The sequence below is a fragment of the Scyliorhinus torazame genome, chromosome 4, assembly GCF_047496885.1.
Source record: "Scyliorhinus torazame isolate Kashiwa2021f chromosome 4, sScyTor2.1, whole genome shotgun sequence".
Taxonomy (NCBI): domain Eukaryota; kingdom Metazoa; phylum Chordata; class Chondrichthyes; order Carcharhiniformes; family Scyliorhinidae; genus Scyliorhinus; species Scyliorhinus torazame.
The window spans coordinates 225,337,361-225,355,707 of NC_092710.1; the positions used below are offsets into that span (position 1 = coordinate 225,337,361).

The window sequence follows — 18,347 nt, forward strand, 5'->3', positions numbered from 1 at the left end:
CTGGAATTTCCTAAGGTGGAGGAACAGGAGAGAGTGGGGCTGGGAGCACAGATTGAGACGGAGGAAGTAGTGAAAGGGATTGGAAGCATGCAGGCGGGGAAGGCCCCGGGACCAGACGGATTCCCAGTTGAATTCTAGAAGAAATATTTGGACTTGCTGGCCCCGCTACTGATGAGAACCTTTAATGAGGCGAGGGAAAGGGGGCAGCTGCCCCCGACTATGTCAGAGTCAACGATATCGCTCCTCCTAAAAAAGGAAAAAGACCCGCTGCAATGCGGGTCATACAGGCCCATTTCCCTCCTGAATGTGGATGCTAAGATCCTGGCCAAGGTAATGGCAATGAGGATAGAGGATTGTGTCCCGGGGGTGGTCCATGAGGACCAAACTGGGTTTGTGAAGGGGAGACAGCTAAATACAAATATACGGAGGCTGCTAGGGGTAATGATGATGCCCCCACCAGAGGGGGAAGCGGAGATGGTGGTGGCGATGGATGCCGAGAAAGCATTTGATAGAGTGGAGTGGGATTATTTGTGGGAGGTGTTGAGGAGATTTGGCTTTGGGGACGGGTATATCAGGTGGGTACAGTTGCTGTATAGGGCCCCGATGGCGAGCGTGGTCACAAATGGATGGGGGTCTGACTATTTTCGGCTCCATAGAGGGACGAGGCAGGGATGTCCTCTGTCCCCGTTATTGTTTGCACTGGCGATTGAACCCCTGGCCATGGCATTGAGGGGTTCCAGGAAGTGGAGGGGAGTACTTAGGGGGGGAGAAGAACACTGGGTATCTCTATATGCGGACGATTTGTTGCTATATGTGGCGGACCCGGCGGAGGGTATGTCAGAGATAATGCGGATACTTGGCGAGTTTGGGGATTTTTCAGGGTATAAACTGAACATGGGGAAAAGTGAGTTATTTGTGGTGCACCCGGGGGAGCAGAGCAGAGAGATAGAGGATTTACCGTTGAGGAAGATAACATGGGACTTCCGGTACCTGGGGATCCAGATAGCCAAGAATTGGGGTACATTACATAGGCTTAATTTAACACGGTTGGTGGAACAGATGGAGGAGGATTTCAAGAGATGGGACATGGTGTCCTTGTCATTGGCAGGTAGGGTGCAGGCGGTTAAAATGGTGGTCCTCCCGAGATTCCTTTTTGTGTTCCAGTGCCTCTCGGTGGTGATCACGAAGGCTTTTTTCAAAAGAATTGAGAAGAGCATTGTGGGTTTTGTGTGGGCTGGGAAGACCCCGAGAGTGAGGCGGGGATTCTTGCAGTGTAGTAGGGACAGGGGGGGGCTGGCACTACCGAGCCTAAGTGAGTACTACTGGGACGCCAATGTTTCAATGGTGTGTAAGTGGATGGGAGAAGGGGAGGGAGCGGCGTGGAAGATAATGGAGAGGGCGTCCTGCAAGGGGACTAGCCTGCAAGCAATGGTGACGGCGCCGTTGCCGTTCTCACCAAAGAAATACACCACAAGCCCGGTGGTGGTGGCTACATTGAGAATTTGGGGGCAGTGGAGACGGCATAGGGGAGGGACGGGAGCTTCGGTGCGGTCCCCGATAAGAAACAATCATAGGTTTGTTCCGGGGAGAATGGATGGGGGATTTGGAGCATGGCAAAGAGCTGGGGTAGTACAATTAAGAGATCTATTTGTAGATGGGACGTTTGCGAGCGCTGACGGAGAAATATGGGTTGCCCCAAGGGAATGCATTTCGGTATATACAATTGAGGGCTTTTGTGAGGCAACAGGTGGGGGAATTCCCGCAGCTCCCGACGCAGGAAGTGCAGGATAGAGTGATCTCAGAGACATGGGTGGGGGACGGTAAGGTAGCGGACATATACAGGGAGATGAGGGACGAGGGGATCATGGTAGATGAGCTGAAAGAGAAATGGGAAGAGCTGGGGGAGGAGATTGAGGAGGGGCTGTGGGCGGATGCCCTACGTAGGGTAAACTCATCGTCCTCGTGTGCCAGGCTAAGCCTGATACAATTTAAGGTGCTACACAGGGCGCATATGACTGGAGCACGGCTTAGTAAATTTTTTGGGGTAGAGGATAGGTGTGAGAGATGCTCGAGAGGCCCAGCGAATCACACCCACATGCTCTGGTCATGCCCGGTACTACAGGGGTTCTGGGTGGGGGTGGCAAAGGTGCTTTCGAAGGTGGTGGGGGTCCAGGTCGAACCAAGCTGGGGGTTGGCTATATTTGGGGTTGCAGAAGAGCCGGGAGTGCAGGAGGCGAGAGAGGCTGACGTGTTGGCCTTTGCGTCCTTTGTAGCCTGGCGCAGGATATTGTTAATGTGGAAGGAAGCTAAGCCCCCGGGGGTGGAGACCTGGATAAACGATATGGCAGGGTTTATAAAGTTAGAACGGATTAAGTTCATGTTAAGGGGTTCGGCTCAGGGGTTCACCAGGCGGTGGCAACCGTTCGTCGACTACCTCACAGAAAGATAGAGGGAATGGAAAAGAAATAGATAACAGCAGCAACCCAGGGGGGAGGAATCGGACGGACTCTCAGGGATGTTATTGTACATGTATAGGTATTTGGTATATGTAATAGTATATTGGACTGTAATTTTGGAGTATTTATTTTGGACAAGGCAGTTGCCATTTAGTTTTGTTTTTCTTTTGTTTTTGTTTATATATATTTATTTGTTTTAAACTGGCCACGGCTATTTATAATTTATATTGCTTTATTGTTGTGTGAAAGAAACACTACGTATTGTTATTTGGCCAAAAAACTCGAATAAAATATATATTTTTTTAAAAATGGGTGCAGCTTCTGCACAACGAATTGATGGCTAGCGTACGCTCAAATAATATGAATTCAGGGTACTTTGCATTGCACCAGTGTACAAGGCAGGGATGCCCCATGTCCCCCCTTCTGTTTGCATTGGCTATCTTACCCTTGGGGGTTGTGGAAGGGGATAGTGAGGTGGAGGGGGGTGGGGTTGGAGTGTAGGGTATCCTTATATGCTGTTGACTTGTACATTTCGGAGCCGAGCACTTTGGTGGGTATCATAATGGGGTTGCTTCAGAGATTTGCGATTTTTCAGGATACAAATTACTTTAGGGTGAGTATTTTATGGTCTCCTCTCTGGGAGTGGGAGGGCAGCCATTTCATCTGGCAGCGTCTCACTTTAGGTATTTGGGAGTGCAGGTGGCCCGGGAGGGCATGTCTCCGGAAGTTCAATTTCACTAGCTTGGTAGGGAGGGTGAAGGCCAACTTGTTGAGGTGGGATAACTTTCCCCTATCGCTGGCGGGCCGGGTACAGGCAATTAAAGATGAATACTTTACGATTCTTGATTGTGTTTCAGGCCTGCCAGTCTTTTTACCCAATTAATTTTTTAAGGGGCTGGACAGGCTGGACTCGTTTGTTTGGGCGGGAAAGGTGGCCACGTTTAGGAAACTGATATTGCAGAGGGGCCGGCAGACAGGTGTGCTGGACCTCCCAAATTTGATGTATTACTATTGGACAGTGAATGCAGAGAAGATTCAGGGGATGCAATATGGAAATGTGGGCTCTTGTAAAGGAAGTCAAGATTGTGGGTGGTGGCAACGGCGCCGCTCCCAATGGCTCCAGGGAAGTATTCAGTAAATCCGGTGGTGGTGGCCACGCTGAAGATCTGGCAGTTTAGGTTGGAAGGTGTGGGGGGGGGGGGGGGGGGGAATGCCGATTAAGGGTGAGTCATGGGTTTGAGCTGGGGAGGATGGATGTGGGGGCCCAGAAGGGAAGATACGGGTTCAAGAAAATGAAGGATTTTTTTCTGGGAGGGCGATTTGCGAATTTGGAGGAGCTGGGCAAGAAGTTTGGACTGGCGCAGGATGAGGGTTTTAGGTAAATACAGAAGCAGGACTTTGCAAGGAACCTCTTCCCGAACTTCCCCATAACAACTGCCTCATCGTTGTTGGAGGCGGTTCTTTCAGTGAAGCGGGTTGTTTAGTGTATTGTCTTGGCAATTTATGGGAGGATTTTGGAGGATAGGGTGTCCATGGAGAGGGTTAAGGCAAAGTTGGGGGCAGGGCTGGAGGGCAGATTGTGGTGTGAGGTGCTGTGGAGGGTACAGCTGATACAGCTGAAGGTAGTGTACAAGGCACACCTTACAAAGTCTAGGATGAGCTGGCTGTTTGAGGGGGTGGAGGAGGTCTGTGAGCGATGTGGTTGAGGCTCTGCGAAACATGGGCATATGATTTTGGCCTGCCAGAAGCTGGGAAGGTTTTGGAGGATAGTGTTCAGCATCGCTGGGGATCTACATGTGGAGGTGGAGCTTGGTTCCCTAGAAGCCATATCCAGGGTGCCAGACCAACTGGACCTGCAGGCGGGTGCGGGGGCAGATGTTTTGCCTCGCTGAGTGCTCGCAGGCAGGTCCTGTGGGGATGGAGATCAGCTTCTCCACCCTGCATTTTGGGGAGTTGGTTACCGTTGACTGCTGAGGGAGGGATGAGAGGATGTTAGTCAGGGGTTTGTTGTAAAAAGTTTGAAAATTTGTGGAATAAAAATACTTAAAAACATGTGATTATGCCATTTACACAAGAAAACATTGTTGCTCGAAGTCCAAGCCATTCCATTGTGTTCAACAGCTCAGTTGTCTGGCAGATTTTGTGTATAATTATTTTAATCTTCTCCAGCCATTGTTTTGGTGCGCAAAGAGTGGTATCAGTGGACCGCACTGTACAAAACATTACTTTACCACTTTGTGCTCTAAGTAGGAAAAGCATATGATACACAGATCAAATAATACTGAAACAGCTGCACAAAAATTATTTTAATAGTTATAAAACTAAAGATGTAGGAAAACATAGAAATTGTATTCTTGTATTCTGATGCGCAAATTTACATTATGCAAAAATGAGTATATATTGTATACCCATCTTGCTACACATTGATACTCCACTAAACTAAATATTAGTGAAAGCAATATAATCACCTTTGTTTCATTCACAAAACAAAGTTTGTTGTGCAGATCATTTATAAAAATGTTTCAAATTTAGTTGGTATAAGCAAACAAGGATACAAACTAAATTGATTTCGGATTTTATTTTCTTCTAAATAATTTGCTCAGATGTTCCAATTTGAGAAAAAAAGTTCAACTCGAGGAATCTAATTCAACTTTTAAAGTGCCATTTCAATTCCTTGCAGTGCACTAAAATATCAGATTGTTCATTTGATACTAGGACTATGTCCCTGCATACTCTAATCCAGTGGCAGTACATCATTTTCTATTTAATTTTTCTGATTCAAAAGGAGATAATCAATACTGGTCTGCAATTCCAAGTATATTATCAGCCCTATGGTATATTATATGATAAACTAGCCAAGTAGCTAGTTTCCGTGTTTAACTTTACAAAATATCAATAGAATTGGAAATCATGTCGACACTCCTGGACGATATTGTACTAATCCCAGATGTACCTTCCTGTAAAATTTCCAGACTGAAACTTCCACACACCATGGCTGGATTTTATGCAGCATACAGTGGCAGGAAATATGTTGGCTGGGGCCAGTTAATTGAGAGAGGCCCCATATCAGGCCTACTCCTGCTCCTCAGTCAGTCTCCAGGTGGTGAGAAAAACTCCCCAAGCAAGTCAGAAGGTAGAAGGGACTGACTCAGTATCCTTGGCCAGCATTAGTGGGTTGCCTGGTACCCTGCCCTAACCTGTGCCTCCCCTCCCCCATCCCATCCTGCACTCCTATCCCACCTTCATTCACCTGTGGGCTGGGGTCCCATGATTGTGGGCTTCTATTAGTGTGGGACTTCTGCCACTGGGCACCTCAATTATGGGGAAGGTCCAATGGCAGTCGGGCACTGTAGTAAATGCTGTAAATATTATCATGCTGTGCAATAATATATTATCTGACATAGGAGCAGTAAATAGTCCATTCAGACCCCCACAGCGGTTGGTTCCGTTGGTTCTCTTGAGACCCCCATTAGCCTGACAAAATCCCGACTACAACATCAGGAACAGGAAGACTTGACTGATTTTTCTCTTCCTAAATTACACTGTGCCAGATGAGAATAATTTACCATTAATGTCAGGGATGTAATTTAGGACTTTCCCAGCTATTTAACAAATTAGTACTCCATGTTGGTGGCCTACCAACTCATCACAGGAACACTGCAAGTTTATTGAAATAAATATTGTAATTGTTTAGAAATAGTGAAGAATGCCCATTCAGAATGTTGTAACAGGACACATTTTATGCCGTTACACCTGGCACAGGCCAAGTTGTGAAAGACCTTTCAGGACTGAACAACACAGGCTACCTTTTACATGCCTTCCAGGTTTAATAACTGTGCACTTGATTATTTTAGTATTATATAAAATTAAATTAATGCTGAGGCTCTTTGTATTCCATTATGGGTTTAACAACCCTTAATGTCACTATATGATATTTTACATTGCAATGGAAAGACGGGGCACATTGGCGGATGTTAGTCCTTTAGTAGCATCCAATTGGTTATACTCCTCTATTAGAGATGACAAAGAGTTATTAGCTTCTGTGAAACAGCTTTGTTCCATTCCATCCACATGAAGGTAATGGTGAATGTGAGCCTGAAATGACAAAATGAGTTTGACTCATTATTCAAACAATTAATTAAAACATTTTGTGACTGATAACAATGTCCTATCAATACATCGACAAATTGCACTGAAAAAAATGTAATAACGTGCAGAAGAAATGTTAATGGCACGATTAATGAACATATTTTATTTTGCCCATTAAATGGAAAGAGCTCCCCAAATACGGACAATATTCAATCTTGTTTTGCTTATACACTAGATGTTCTCCAGTTGCATTTTGTAGTAAATGCTGTATGCAATAATGTATTCATAGAATTCAGTGCAGAAGGAGGCCACCCGGCCCATCGAGTCTATACTGGCTCTACGAAAGAGCACCCCACCCAAGCCCACACCCCCACCCCTTCCCCATAACCCAGCAACCCCACCAACACTAAGGACAATTGTGGACATTAAGGGCAATTTAGCATGGCCAATCCACCTAACCTGCACATCTTTGAACTGTGGGAGTAAACTGGAGCACCCGGAGAAAACCCACGCACACAGGGGGAGAAAGTGCAGACTCCGCATAGACAGTGACCCAAGTCGGGAATCAAACCTGGGACCCTGGAGCTGTGATGCAATTGCACTAACCACTATGCTACCGTGCTGCCCACCATTATTATGATGTCAGTATTATCTGACATAGGAGCAGTAAATAGGCCATTCAGCTCCTTGAGCATATCCTATGGTAACTGCAGCAAATATGCTTGGATGGTTACTGAGGGGTAAGGGGTGGGGAGAGAGGATGTTCAAGGACGGCTAGTTTTTTTATCTTCAGCATTGTCTCAGGAGAACGAAAAATGCACGATTGATTTGAAGGCAGCTGCACCTGTTCACCCGAGCGAGATATGGATATTACGTGATTGATTGTTTAGAATACTACAGGAAGTCACAATAACAAAAATGTAAAGTTCTGGATCTTACTTGCACATGAATTTAAATCTATAAAACCAAATTACAAATAAACAAGTAGGAAAACTACTGGAGATATTTGAAAGCAACCAAGAAACAATGAACAGTTATCAAAATCTATCAATAAAAACCATTGAAATAGGATTGCATGGGATATACAGCCATTTAGTTCAACCAGTCCATGTCAGTGATCCTGCTCTAGTCGAGTCTTAGAGTCAGAGTCACAAAGAAGGCCTTTCGGCCCATCGAGTCTGCGCCGATCAAAATCAACCACCTAACTATTCTAAACCCATTTGCCATCACTTGGTCCATAGCCTTGTGATTGCATGTGCACATCTAAATACTTCTTAATGTGATGAGGCAGCGAGTTCCACACTCCCACCACCCTCTGGGTAAAAGTTTGTCCTCACACCTGTAATTTTATACATCTCAATGGTGTCCTCCACCCTCAGTCTCTTCTGCTCCAAGGAAAACAATCCAAGTGCATCCAATCTCTCTTCATAACTACAACTCTCCAGCCCAGGCATCAATCTGGTAATTCTCCTTTGGACCCTTTCAAGTGCTATCACATCCCTCCTATCTTGTGGATTCCACACCTGCACACAATATTCCAGCTGTGGTCTAACCAATATTTTATGCAGTTCCAGCATAACCTTACTGCTCTTAAACTACGCATCGGCTAGTAAAGGCAAGTATACTATTTGCCTTAACCATTGGATCCACCTGCTCTGCTGCCTTAAGGAACAGGTGTACATGCACACCAAGGTCCTCTGATCCTCGATGCTTCCTAGGGTCCTGCCATTTATCATGTGTTCCCTTGCCTTGTTAGTCCTGCCCAAGTGCATCACCTCATACTTATCTGGATTGAATTCCATTTGCCACTGCTCAGACCATCTGATCAGACCATCTGGGGATAGGGTGGAGGTGTTGACCGTGGGTAGGGTGCTCTTTCCAAGAGCCGGTGCAGACTCGATGGGCCAAATGGCCTCCTTCTGCACTGTAAATTCTATGATAATCTATATCCTTGTGTAATCGAAGGCTAGTCTCCTCACTATTTACCACCCACCAATTTCCACATCATCCGCAAACTTGATGATCAACCCTCCTACATTCATATCCAAGTCATTTCTATAAACCTCAAACAGCAAGGGCCCCTGCGGGACCCACTGCACACAGGCTTCCAGTCAGAAAAACACCCATTGACCCGATTCCTGCAGGACCCCACTTCTTTTTTGTTTTTTATTTGTTCATGGGACATGGTTATCCCTGGCTGTTCCAGCATTTATTACCCATCCCTAATTGCACATGAAGGGCAGTTAAGAGCAAACCACATTGCTGTGGCTCTGGAGTCACGTGTAGGCCAGACCAGGTAAGGATGGCAGATTTTCTTCCCTAAAGAACATTAGTGAACCAGATGGGTTTTTACGACAATCAACAATGGTTTCATGGTCATCGTTAGACTTTTAATTCCAAATTTTTATTGAATTCAAATTTCACCATCTACAGTGGCGGGATTGTAACTTGGGACCCCAGAGCGCTATTCTGGGTTTCTGGATTACTAGTCCAGTGACAATACCATTCGGGCACCGCCTCCCCATGCACACAGGCTTCCAGTCAGAAAAACATCTCTCGACCATCACCCTCTGCTTCCTGCCACTCAGCCAATTCTGGAATCAATGTGCCAAATTTCCTTGGATCCCATGGGCTCTTATCTTCGCTATTAGTCTCCTATGTGGAACCTTATCAAAAGCCTTGCTGAAATCCAAATAGTCAAATGCATTTCTCTCATCAACACACCTGGTCACCTCTTCGAAAAATTCAATCAAGTTGGTCAGACATGACCTGCCCTTAACAAAACCATGTTGGCTGCTCTTGATTGATCTCTGCCTCTCCAAATGTAGATTAATTCTGTCTCTCAGAATTGCTTCCAATAGTTTCCCCACCAATGAGGATAGACTGACTGACCTGTAGTTTCCTAGTTTATCTTTTCCTTGCTTCTTGAATATTGGTACCACATTGGCTATTCTCCAGTCTAGCGGCACCTCTCCTGTGGCCAGAGAGGAATTGAAAATTATTGCCAATGCCCCTGCTATTTCCTCCCTTGCCTCACTCAACAGCCTGGGATACATTTCATCTGGCCCTGGACACTTGTCAACTGTTAAGTCTACCAGATCACTGGGGAGGTGGTGGCGTGGTGGTATTGTCACTGGGCTAATAAACCAAAAACCAGGGTTATGCTCTGGGGACCTAGGTTCGAATCTCACCACTGCAGACGGTGAAATTTGAATTCAATCAAAATCTGGAATTAAAAGTCTATTGATGACCTGAAACAATTGCCAATTGTTGTAAAAACAATTTCCTTCCTTTAGGGAAGGAAATCTGCCATTCTTACCTGCTCTGGCCTACAGACCGGCTTTTAACTGCCCTCTCAATGGCAATTAGGGATGGTCAATAAATGCTGGCCCAGCCAGCGATGCCCACATACCATGAACGAATAAAAACTCAGAACCTACTCTCTGTCTATGTTAATCCCTTTAATTTTATTACAGTTTCTATACCCTGATTTCTATACCCACTGTCCCGCTCATCCCATCTTTTCTCATCTACATGCATCATTGAAATTCTCTATTCCAAACACGGAGGGGCGACCCGCGGGTGGGTCACAGAGTCGTCCGTTGCTGGGCTTCCGATCGCGCAAATCCGCGCGCAACAGCCGCAGAGCCGGCTTTTAATAACACCGGCTGCAAGCGGCCTTCAAAATGGCCGCAAACATGTAAATAAAATGCGGTCGCACTGCGCATGCGTGCCATATCATCGGTGCGCAATGCACGCCGGTAATGGGGCACGCATGTGAAGTGCGGTTGCTTTTTTTTTAAACGGTCGCAGCTTTTTTTGTTACAAGTTCAGGCGGTTTTTATTCATTTTATTATTTTCATTTATTTTATTCATTTTATTTTTATTTACAAGTTCGGGGGGGGGGGGGGTTTATTTGATAAACTTTTACAGGAAAAAAATGCAGAACTTTGGACAAATGGAGACTCCATACTTTCTGACACTGGAAGGCTTCACCTTCATCCAACAGGTTCCATTGGAGGAGCGTGTACGAGGGCCAAAGGGACCCAAAACCATTTCCTCCATTTTTGTCAGCACCAAACAAGGTAAGAGAAAATGCTGGGTCGCGCAGGTCAGCCAGCGTGGGCTGCGAAAGTCGGCTGGCATGGGTCGCAAAGTTCGGCCGGCGTGGGTCGCGAAGGTCGGCCGGGTTGGGTCCCGAAGGTTGGCCAGTTGGTAAAAATGGATCCCCGGAAAAAAAGTTTGAAAAACACTGCTCTATTCCCCTCGCTCATATGTTTGCCTCGTTTGCCCTTATGCATCGATATTATTTCACTTCAAACCCTCCTTTTGGTCACAGGCTTTATTTGATGCATTCAAGGGACGTGGGCTTTGCTGGATAGGCCAGCATTCATTGCCCATCCCTAATTGCCCTCGAGAAGGTAACGATGAGCTGCCTTCTTGAGGTGTTGCATTCCATGTCGGTACACCCACTGTGCCGTTGAATTCCAGGATTTTGACCCAGCAACAGTGAAGAAATGGTGATATAGTTTCAAGTCAAGATGGTGTGTGGCTTGGAAGGGAACCTCTAGGTGGTGCTGTTTCCATATGTTTGCCATATTCCACATTCCAAATTCTGAAGACAAGTCATATTGGACTCAAAACCTTTACGTTTTCTTTCTCTCCACAGATGCTACCAGACCTGCTGAGTTCCTCCAGCACTTTATGTCTTGATTCCACATTCTCACCAGTTTTAGGATAAAGAAGTTTCTTCTGCATTCCCTACTGGGTCTCTTGGTGACTATTTTATATTGATGGCTTCGAATTTTTGTTCCTCCTCACAAGAAGAAACAGTCTCTGTATCCATTCTATCAAAATCTTTTGTAATTTTAAATACCTCCACTAGGTCATCCCCAAACTCCTTTTTCATGAGAAGAAAGACCAAGTCGGTCAATCCGTTCCAGAGATGTGTACACCACACATTTGAGATTATTCTTGTAAATATTCTCTGCACCCTCTCTTCCTCCATGTCCTCTTTATAATATGGTGACTGACTGCACATAGTAGCTCTTAAGTGTGGTTAAACCAAGGTTTAATACATGTTTAGTATAACTTCCCTACTTTTCAATTATATTCTTCAGGACGTATAGCCTAGTGTTTGGTTTGCTTTAAAAAAAAAAATTATGTTCCTAACCTCTGGCACAGCTTATACTGATTGAAATATTTGTACTCCAAGCTCTTCTTGTTCTAGAATTCCCACAGGAGGTGGTCATTCAGACCATCGAATCTGTACCGGCCCTCCAGAGGAGCACTAGATAGGCCCATTCCCCCACCCTATCCCTGTAACCCAGTAACCCCACCTAAGGGGAAACATTTTAAAATATTATTCGGCCATGAACCTGGACTGAAAATCAGGTTTTTATGAAATTGTATATTTTTCTTTAATATGAATGGATAGTAATAGTCAAGCCAGGGCACTGTGTGTGTATATATGTACGTGCACGCGTTTAGTACCCATCATCTTTCTGATACCATGGAACTATATCAGTGGTGCGGAAGGTGGAGGGAAGCCTCCGCACCCAGAGGCCAATTGAGATCCATAAATGACCCATGGTTACACACTCTCTGCCAACATGCCCCCAGCTCCTCCTTACCAGTGCCTTCCTGACTGGCCCTGGCAACCCTAACCCCACTTACCTTATTCTGAGGGCAATATAAACACTGTTTCTGTGGGCTGGGTGCAGTCACAGTCGCGTCCAAAAATTCCATTGGCTCTGCTAGAACTGAAGAGTATTGCGTGCAATTCTGGTCGCCGCATTATAGGAAGGATGTGGAAGCATTGGAAAGGATGCAGGGGAGATTTACCAGAATGTTGCCTGGTATGGAAGGAAGATTTTATGAGGAAAGGCTGAGGGACTTGAGGCTGTTTTCGTTAGAGAGAAGGTTAAGAGGTGACTTAATTGAGGCATACAAGATGATCAGAGGATTGGATAGGGTGGACAGTGAGAGCCTTTTTCCTCGGATGGCGATGTCTAGCACGAGGGGACATAGCTTTAAATTGAGGGGAGATAGGGTAAAGACAGATGTCAGAGGTAGGTTCTTTACTCAGAGAGTGGGAATAGTGTAATGGATAAGGGAATAGTGTAGATGGGCTTTAGAGTGGTTTCACAGGTCGGCGCAACATCGAGGGCCGAAGGGCCTGTACTGCGCTGTAATTTTCTATGTTCTAGCTGCTGGCCCTCTGATCAGACAACAGCTCCTGGAGGTGGAATCTTGCCCCTTAATGGGAGGTGCCATGACAGCAGCTCATTAGCTGCCTGATTGTCACAGGCTCAGTCAAAGTTCTTCGGTTTCCTCCCACAAGTCCCGAAAGACGTGCTGTTAGGTGAATTGGACATTGTGAATTCTTCCACTGTGTACCTGAACAGGTGCCGGAGTGTGTCGACTCGGGAATTTTCACAATAACTTCATTGCAGTGTTAATGCATGCCTACTTGTGACAATAATAAAGATTATTATTATAAAATAGCCAAGACAGCATTTTCCCAGCTTTCAGTCCATTACCACCTCAACAAAATTTAGCCGTCTGTGTTTAAACAGTTTTTATCAACTTTAGGTATTGAGAGGCCTGTGTTACTTTGACAAGTCTGAAGCTTTAGCTTGGGGGGCTTCCTAGAGATATCAGTCTCAACAAGGTACCAAGCAACAAGGGGTTGGTTTAGCACAGGGCTAAATCACTGGCTTTGAAAGCAGACCAAGGCAGGCCAGCAGCACGGTTCAATTCCTGTACCAGCCTCCCCGAACATGCGCCGGAATGTGGCGACTAGGGGCTTTTCACAGTAACTTCATTTGAAGTCTACTTGTGACAATCAGCGATTTTCATTTCATTTCAACAATTCCCAAAATGTATGTACATTATTGACGTGAAGACACAATCTGCTGACAACACAAAAATAAGGGAAAAAGGAAGCTGCAAAGGGATATTATATGCAGTTTGTAATGTAAAAAGATGAAATTCAATGTGAAAGAGTGTGAAGTGGTACAGTAATAGTGTGTGCCTCTAGCTAATCACTCCATGAACTAGTTGCCAGGTAAAGTTGCCACAGTCCCAGCTGACCATAGGTTGCATTCCCCTTTGAGGGGGGAAGCTGACTGGTGGCGATTTAAATTGAGGATCACCACACTTCAGGTGAGGGGCAAGTTTGAGAAGGTGGGCCTTGATGAATAACTTCCGCCTCTCACCTGGCCTTGCTTCGCATCACGAATCAGCTGTCTAGCCAATTGAGCTAAACCAGACCCCGTATTTAACCTTTTACTGCTATTCAGCCAGTTCCTTAGCCACCTTCAAGTTGAGATATTGGAATTATTCAGAATTTACCTTTTTCTTGTAAAGTTTTACAAATCGATCCTTAAGATCTGTGAAGGTAGATTTAACACAGGTATTATTGGCTAGTGCCAATAAGGAGTGAGTGTGACCCACTGGCGGTATTGAACAGAGGCTGGTTTTCCAACCTTCCTGATTCCATGAGATAAATTGGAGAGAAGGTTTCAACCTGTAGGGAAATAAGAGTGTTATGCTCTCATCGCTTGATTGAGAATGTGATTTGTAACTGCAGCTTTCACAGAGGTCAAAATGCAATAATGCTACAAATGCAATAAAATATTTAAAAAGCTACTTAGTCATTGTTGTGACAAAATGTAAGAAAATCTTAAGAGTTTGGTCAATTATTAAGCTAAATGTCTAGGAGAAAAGATGCAGCGAACACGCAAATGTTCATTAATTTGATAGGACTGGAAAATCCAGCCCCGAGTAAAATCCAGCCTCAGAGACAGGTGGTCTTAACATCCCAGGAAATTGGTCACAAACTGATCACTTCTGTACTCTCCAGAAACCCCCGTTCAAAGTGAATACCGGATGCGACTGGATCCTGCACATATTGATACAAGTCTCGTTTACCCACTCGGTAATAAATGGTCTGCAGATCTTAATCGTCAGTGTCTTTGTAAGAAAAAGTGCATTATTAATATGTCGATACAAAATTTTCTTTTTAAAAATGTGAAAGATTTTATCACGGGGTGTGGCACGGTAGCACAGTGGTTAGCACAGTTGCTTCACAGCTCCAGGATCCCAGGTTTGATTCCCGGCTTGGGTAACTCTGTGTGGAGTTTACACTTTCTCCACTGTCTGCGTGGGTTTCCTCCGGGTGCTCCGGTTTCCTCCCACAGTCCAAAGATGTGCAGGTTAGGTGGATTGGCCATGATAAAGTGCCCTTAGTGTACAAAAAGGTTTGGTGGGGTTACGGGGATCGGGTGGAGGTGTGTGCTTAGGTAGGGTGCTCTTTTGAAGGGCCGGTGCAGACTCGATGGGCCAAATGGCCTGCTTCTGCACCGTAAATTCTATGATTCTATGATCATGAATCTGTATTTCAAAATCCTCTCTTATCTCTTCCCATTGGGAATAACGGGTGGTTTTGCAAAGTACTGGGGTGTTCAATCACCATGGGCCAGTAAAGGGTCAAAGCTTTCAGAAAGGTGAAAACTGGCACCACTTTAGAGAAAAAAAAACTTCTGTTAATCGCAATCTGTACAATTACTCATTACCCATGACTCCAGTAGAAAGTAAAATGTAATTTAAAATACAGTATAAGACAGCTTTAAACATATGAAAGAGTAGGTATCCATTCTGTGAACATAATTGCTAATCTGGTATGAGATCCTGCCTTAATTTTTATAATTGGCAACTACTAAAAGAAGTGTTTTGACTAAAGATGAATTTCTCCCCCAAGTACGAAACTTCCAAATGAAGAGGAGCTGCACTAATTTCACATAAAAGTACAGCATGTGCGTACACACACACACACACACACACACTTGATTCAAACCTCTCAATGTTTCTTCTGACATCAGAAATCTGAACATTTCCCCGAACCATCAGTGCACAGGCTAGGTACAGGTTACGTTTTGGGTCAGCATGCATCAACTGGTGATCCTTACTAAAAGCGTCGGTGAACATCTGATCCAATCTGTTTAAATGAAGCAAAGAGTGGATGGCTAGGATAGTTTACTATATGTAGTACATGTTAAACCCAACAATAATAAATACATCTTTTAAATTAGAAGTTGTATTAAACTTGTAGGAGGGGATTCTAATCAGCAGTACTATAAAGCATCACAAGAAAAAGTGCATTACTAACCTGCAGATAAGATTTTTTTTTAATTAATAGGTTTTATTAGGAATCTCTATTCCAAAATTATCTGTGATCGGTTTTCTCCCAACTAAAAGTACCATTTGATACCACCCTTCCTTTGGACTAAGAGTTGAGCTCTACAAACTAATTTAGAATGGTTAACCAACAGAAACCATTTCGCCTATTGGTCCTGTACTGGCTCTCCACAAGAGCAATTCACCTAGTGCCATTTGCCTGTCTTTTCCCAACAGCCGTGCAATTTTTTCCTCTTCACATAATGATCCAATTCTCTTTTGAAGCCATGATTAAACCTTCCTCCATCACATTCCCAGGCATTGCATTCCAGAACCTAACAACTCACAGGGTAAAAGGTGCTTCCTCATTTGCCATTGCATCTTTGGTCAAGGAAGGATCTTAAGATGTCTTTCAGTTTTTAATTCCAATAATGGGAACAGGTTTTCCCTCTCAACGCTGTCTAGACCCTCATGATTTTTTATGCATCTATTAAATCTCCTCTGAACCTTCTCTTTTCCAAGGAGAACAGGCCCAGCTTCTCCAGTCTATCAATGGAACTGAAGCTCCTCATCCCTGGAGTAATTCTCATCAATCTTTTCTGCACTGTCTCTAATACTTTCGCATCCTCACTAAAGTGTGGCACCCAGAACTAGATGCAATATCCAGTTGAGGCTGAACCAGTGTTTTATCCCGACGTATTGGAACTTACTTGGTTTTGTACTCCATGACCCTATTTATAAAGCCCAGGATTCAGGTTGCTTTTATTAACTGTGCTCTCAACCTTCCCTGCATCATTCAATGATTTGTCTATATATACCCCCAGGTTCTTCTGCTCCTGCACCCCCTCTAGAATTGTATCCTCTATTTTAAACTATGTCTCCCCATTCTTCCTAATAAGATGAACCACTTCACACTTCTCTGCATTAGATTCCATGTGCCACTTGCCCTCTCATTCCACCAGCCTGTCAATATCCTTTTGAATTTCAGCACAATATTCTTCACAGCAATACTTCCAATTTATGAATAATCTCAAAATTTGACAATTTGAGAATATTCTTGATGGCACGATGGGTAAGGCAGAGGGAGTTCCATCAAGAAGGTATCTGATATTGACGGAGTCACTATCAATGCTGGACTTTGGAGGCCAGATAACAAGGAATAAACCATGTCTTAGAAGCAAGGGCTGCAAGAAGGGGCATAAAGCGGAATTAAATTATTTACAATGAAGGTAAAGAAAAAGGTTTTGATTGTCTGGACTCCCTTGGTTTAATCAGCGGAGCTTGACAAGAATCAAGGCGTTCGGATTGCAGAATTCTGAGTAACGGCAGAGGTATCCTGAATGAATTGTAATTTATGGACCGAGGGAAGCTCGCACAGCGAATAGAAAATTTGAGCCATAGGCTGGAACTCAGTGGCATGGAGTGGGGAACAGTGTTTGAAGGTGGAAAAGTGCTTCTTAATGATGACCCAATGTGAAGAAGAAAATTAATTCCAGATCGAGAGGGGTCAGTTGAGAAGGCTGACTGTGTGAAAAAGAAATGCTCACAAGCTGACTATAGTTTTTAAAAAAAGGGAGGTTGGCGGGTAAAGCCCCGGGTCCGGATGAGTACCCAGTGGAGTTTTATAAAACGTTCTTGGGGATATCGGGGCCAGTGTTGTTGAGGATGTTCAATGAGGCAAGGGAAAGAGGGGTGCTGCACCCGACGATGCCACAGGCAACGATTTCGCTGATTCTTAAGCGGGACAAGAACCCGGAGCTGTGTGGGTCCTCCAGGCCGAACTCCCTGTTGAATGCCGATCCCAAGTTCCTGGCAAATATCTTGTCCTCCAGGATCGAAGGTTGTGTTCCGGACGTTATTGGGGAGGACCAGACGGGGTTTGTTAAGGGCAGGCAGTTGATGGTCAATGTAAGAAAGCTGTTAAATGTGATCATGATGCCCCCGGAAGGTAGGGAGATGGAGAGGTAGTGATCGCAATGGATGCAGAAAAGGCTTTTGATCGGGTAGAATGGGATTATCTGTGGGAGATACTGGGACGGTTCGGATTTGGGCGGGGCTTTATTGACTGGGTCAGGTTACTGTATCAGGCCCCTGTGGCAAGTGTACGGACAAATAGGACAGCATCAGACTATTTTAGACTGCACCGGGGGACGAGACATGGATGCCCCCTCTCCCCACTGTTGTTTGCGCTGGCTATAGAGCCGTTGGCAATTGCTCTGAGAGCCTCGAGGGGCTGGAGAGAACTGGTCCGGGGAAGGGGGGGGGGGGGGGGGGGGGGGGGGGGGTGTGGAGCACAGGGTTTCGCTCTATGCGGATGACCTGCTTCTGTGCATTTCGGACCCAATAGAGGGATGGAAGAAAATCATGAGGACTCGAGGGGAATTTGGCCAGTTTTCAGGGTATAAGCTTAATATGGGAAAGAGTGAGATGTTTGTGGTCCAGGCGAGGGGACAGAAGAGGCGACTGTGAGAGTTGCCGTTTAGGATAGTAAAGGGAAGCTTCAGGTACCTAGGCATCCAAGTGGCGCGGGAATAGATAAATTGAATCTGGCCCGGCTGGTGGACCAAATGAAGGACGATTTTCGGAGATGGGACGCAATTCCGTTGTCTCTGGCTAGGAGGA

The 18,347-nt window shown here is 45.1% G+C and overlaps 1 protein-coding gene across 2 annotated transcripts in view; it reads right to left on the reverse strand.

Moving 5' to 3' along the window:
* Positions 1 to 4,747: 4,747 nt before the first annotated feature.
* The window catches only part of tube1 (tubulin, epsilon 1), a 42,289-nt gene continuing 28,689 nt past the window's right edge, over positions 4,748 to 18,347 (reverse strand). Inside the window, exons 10-12 of one of the 2 annotated variants that reach the window (XM_072499413.1) lie at positions 15,406 to 15,546; positions 13,902 to 14,076; positions 4,748 to 6,551 (exon numbers count right to left, since the gene is read on the reverse strand). In XM_072499413.1, the coding sequence (XP_072355514.1) occupies positions 6,393 to 6,551; positions 13,902 to 14,076; positions 15,406 to 15,546 (475 nt within the window). In that variant the 3' untranslated portion in view covers positions 4,748 to 6,392. The remainder of the gene's footprint in view (positions 6,552 to 13,901; positions 14,077 to 15,405; positions 15,547 to 18,347) is intronic. The other variant, XM_072499414.1, reaches the window with a different exon arrangement.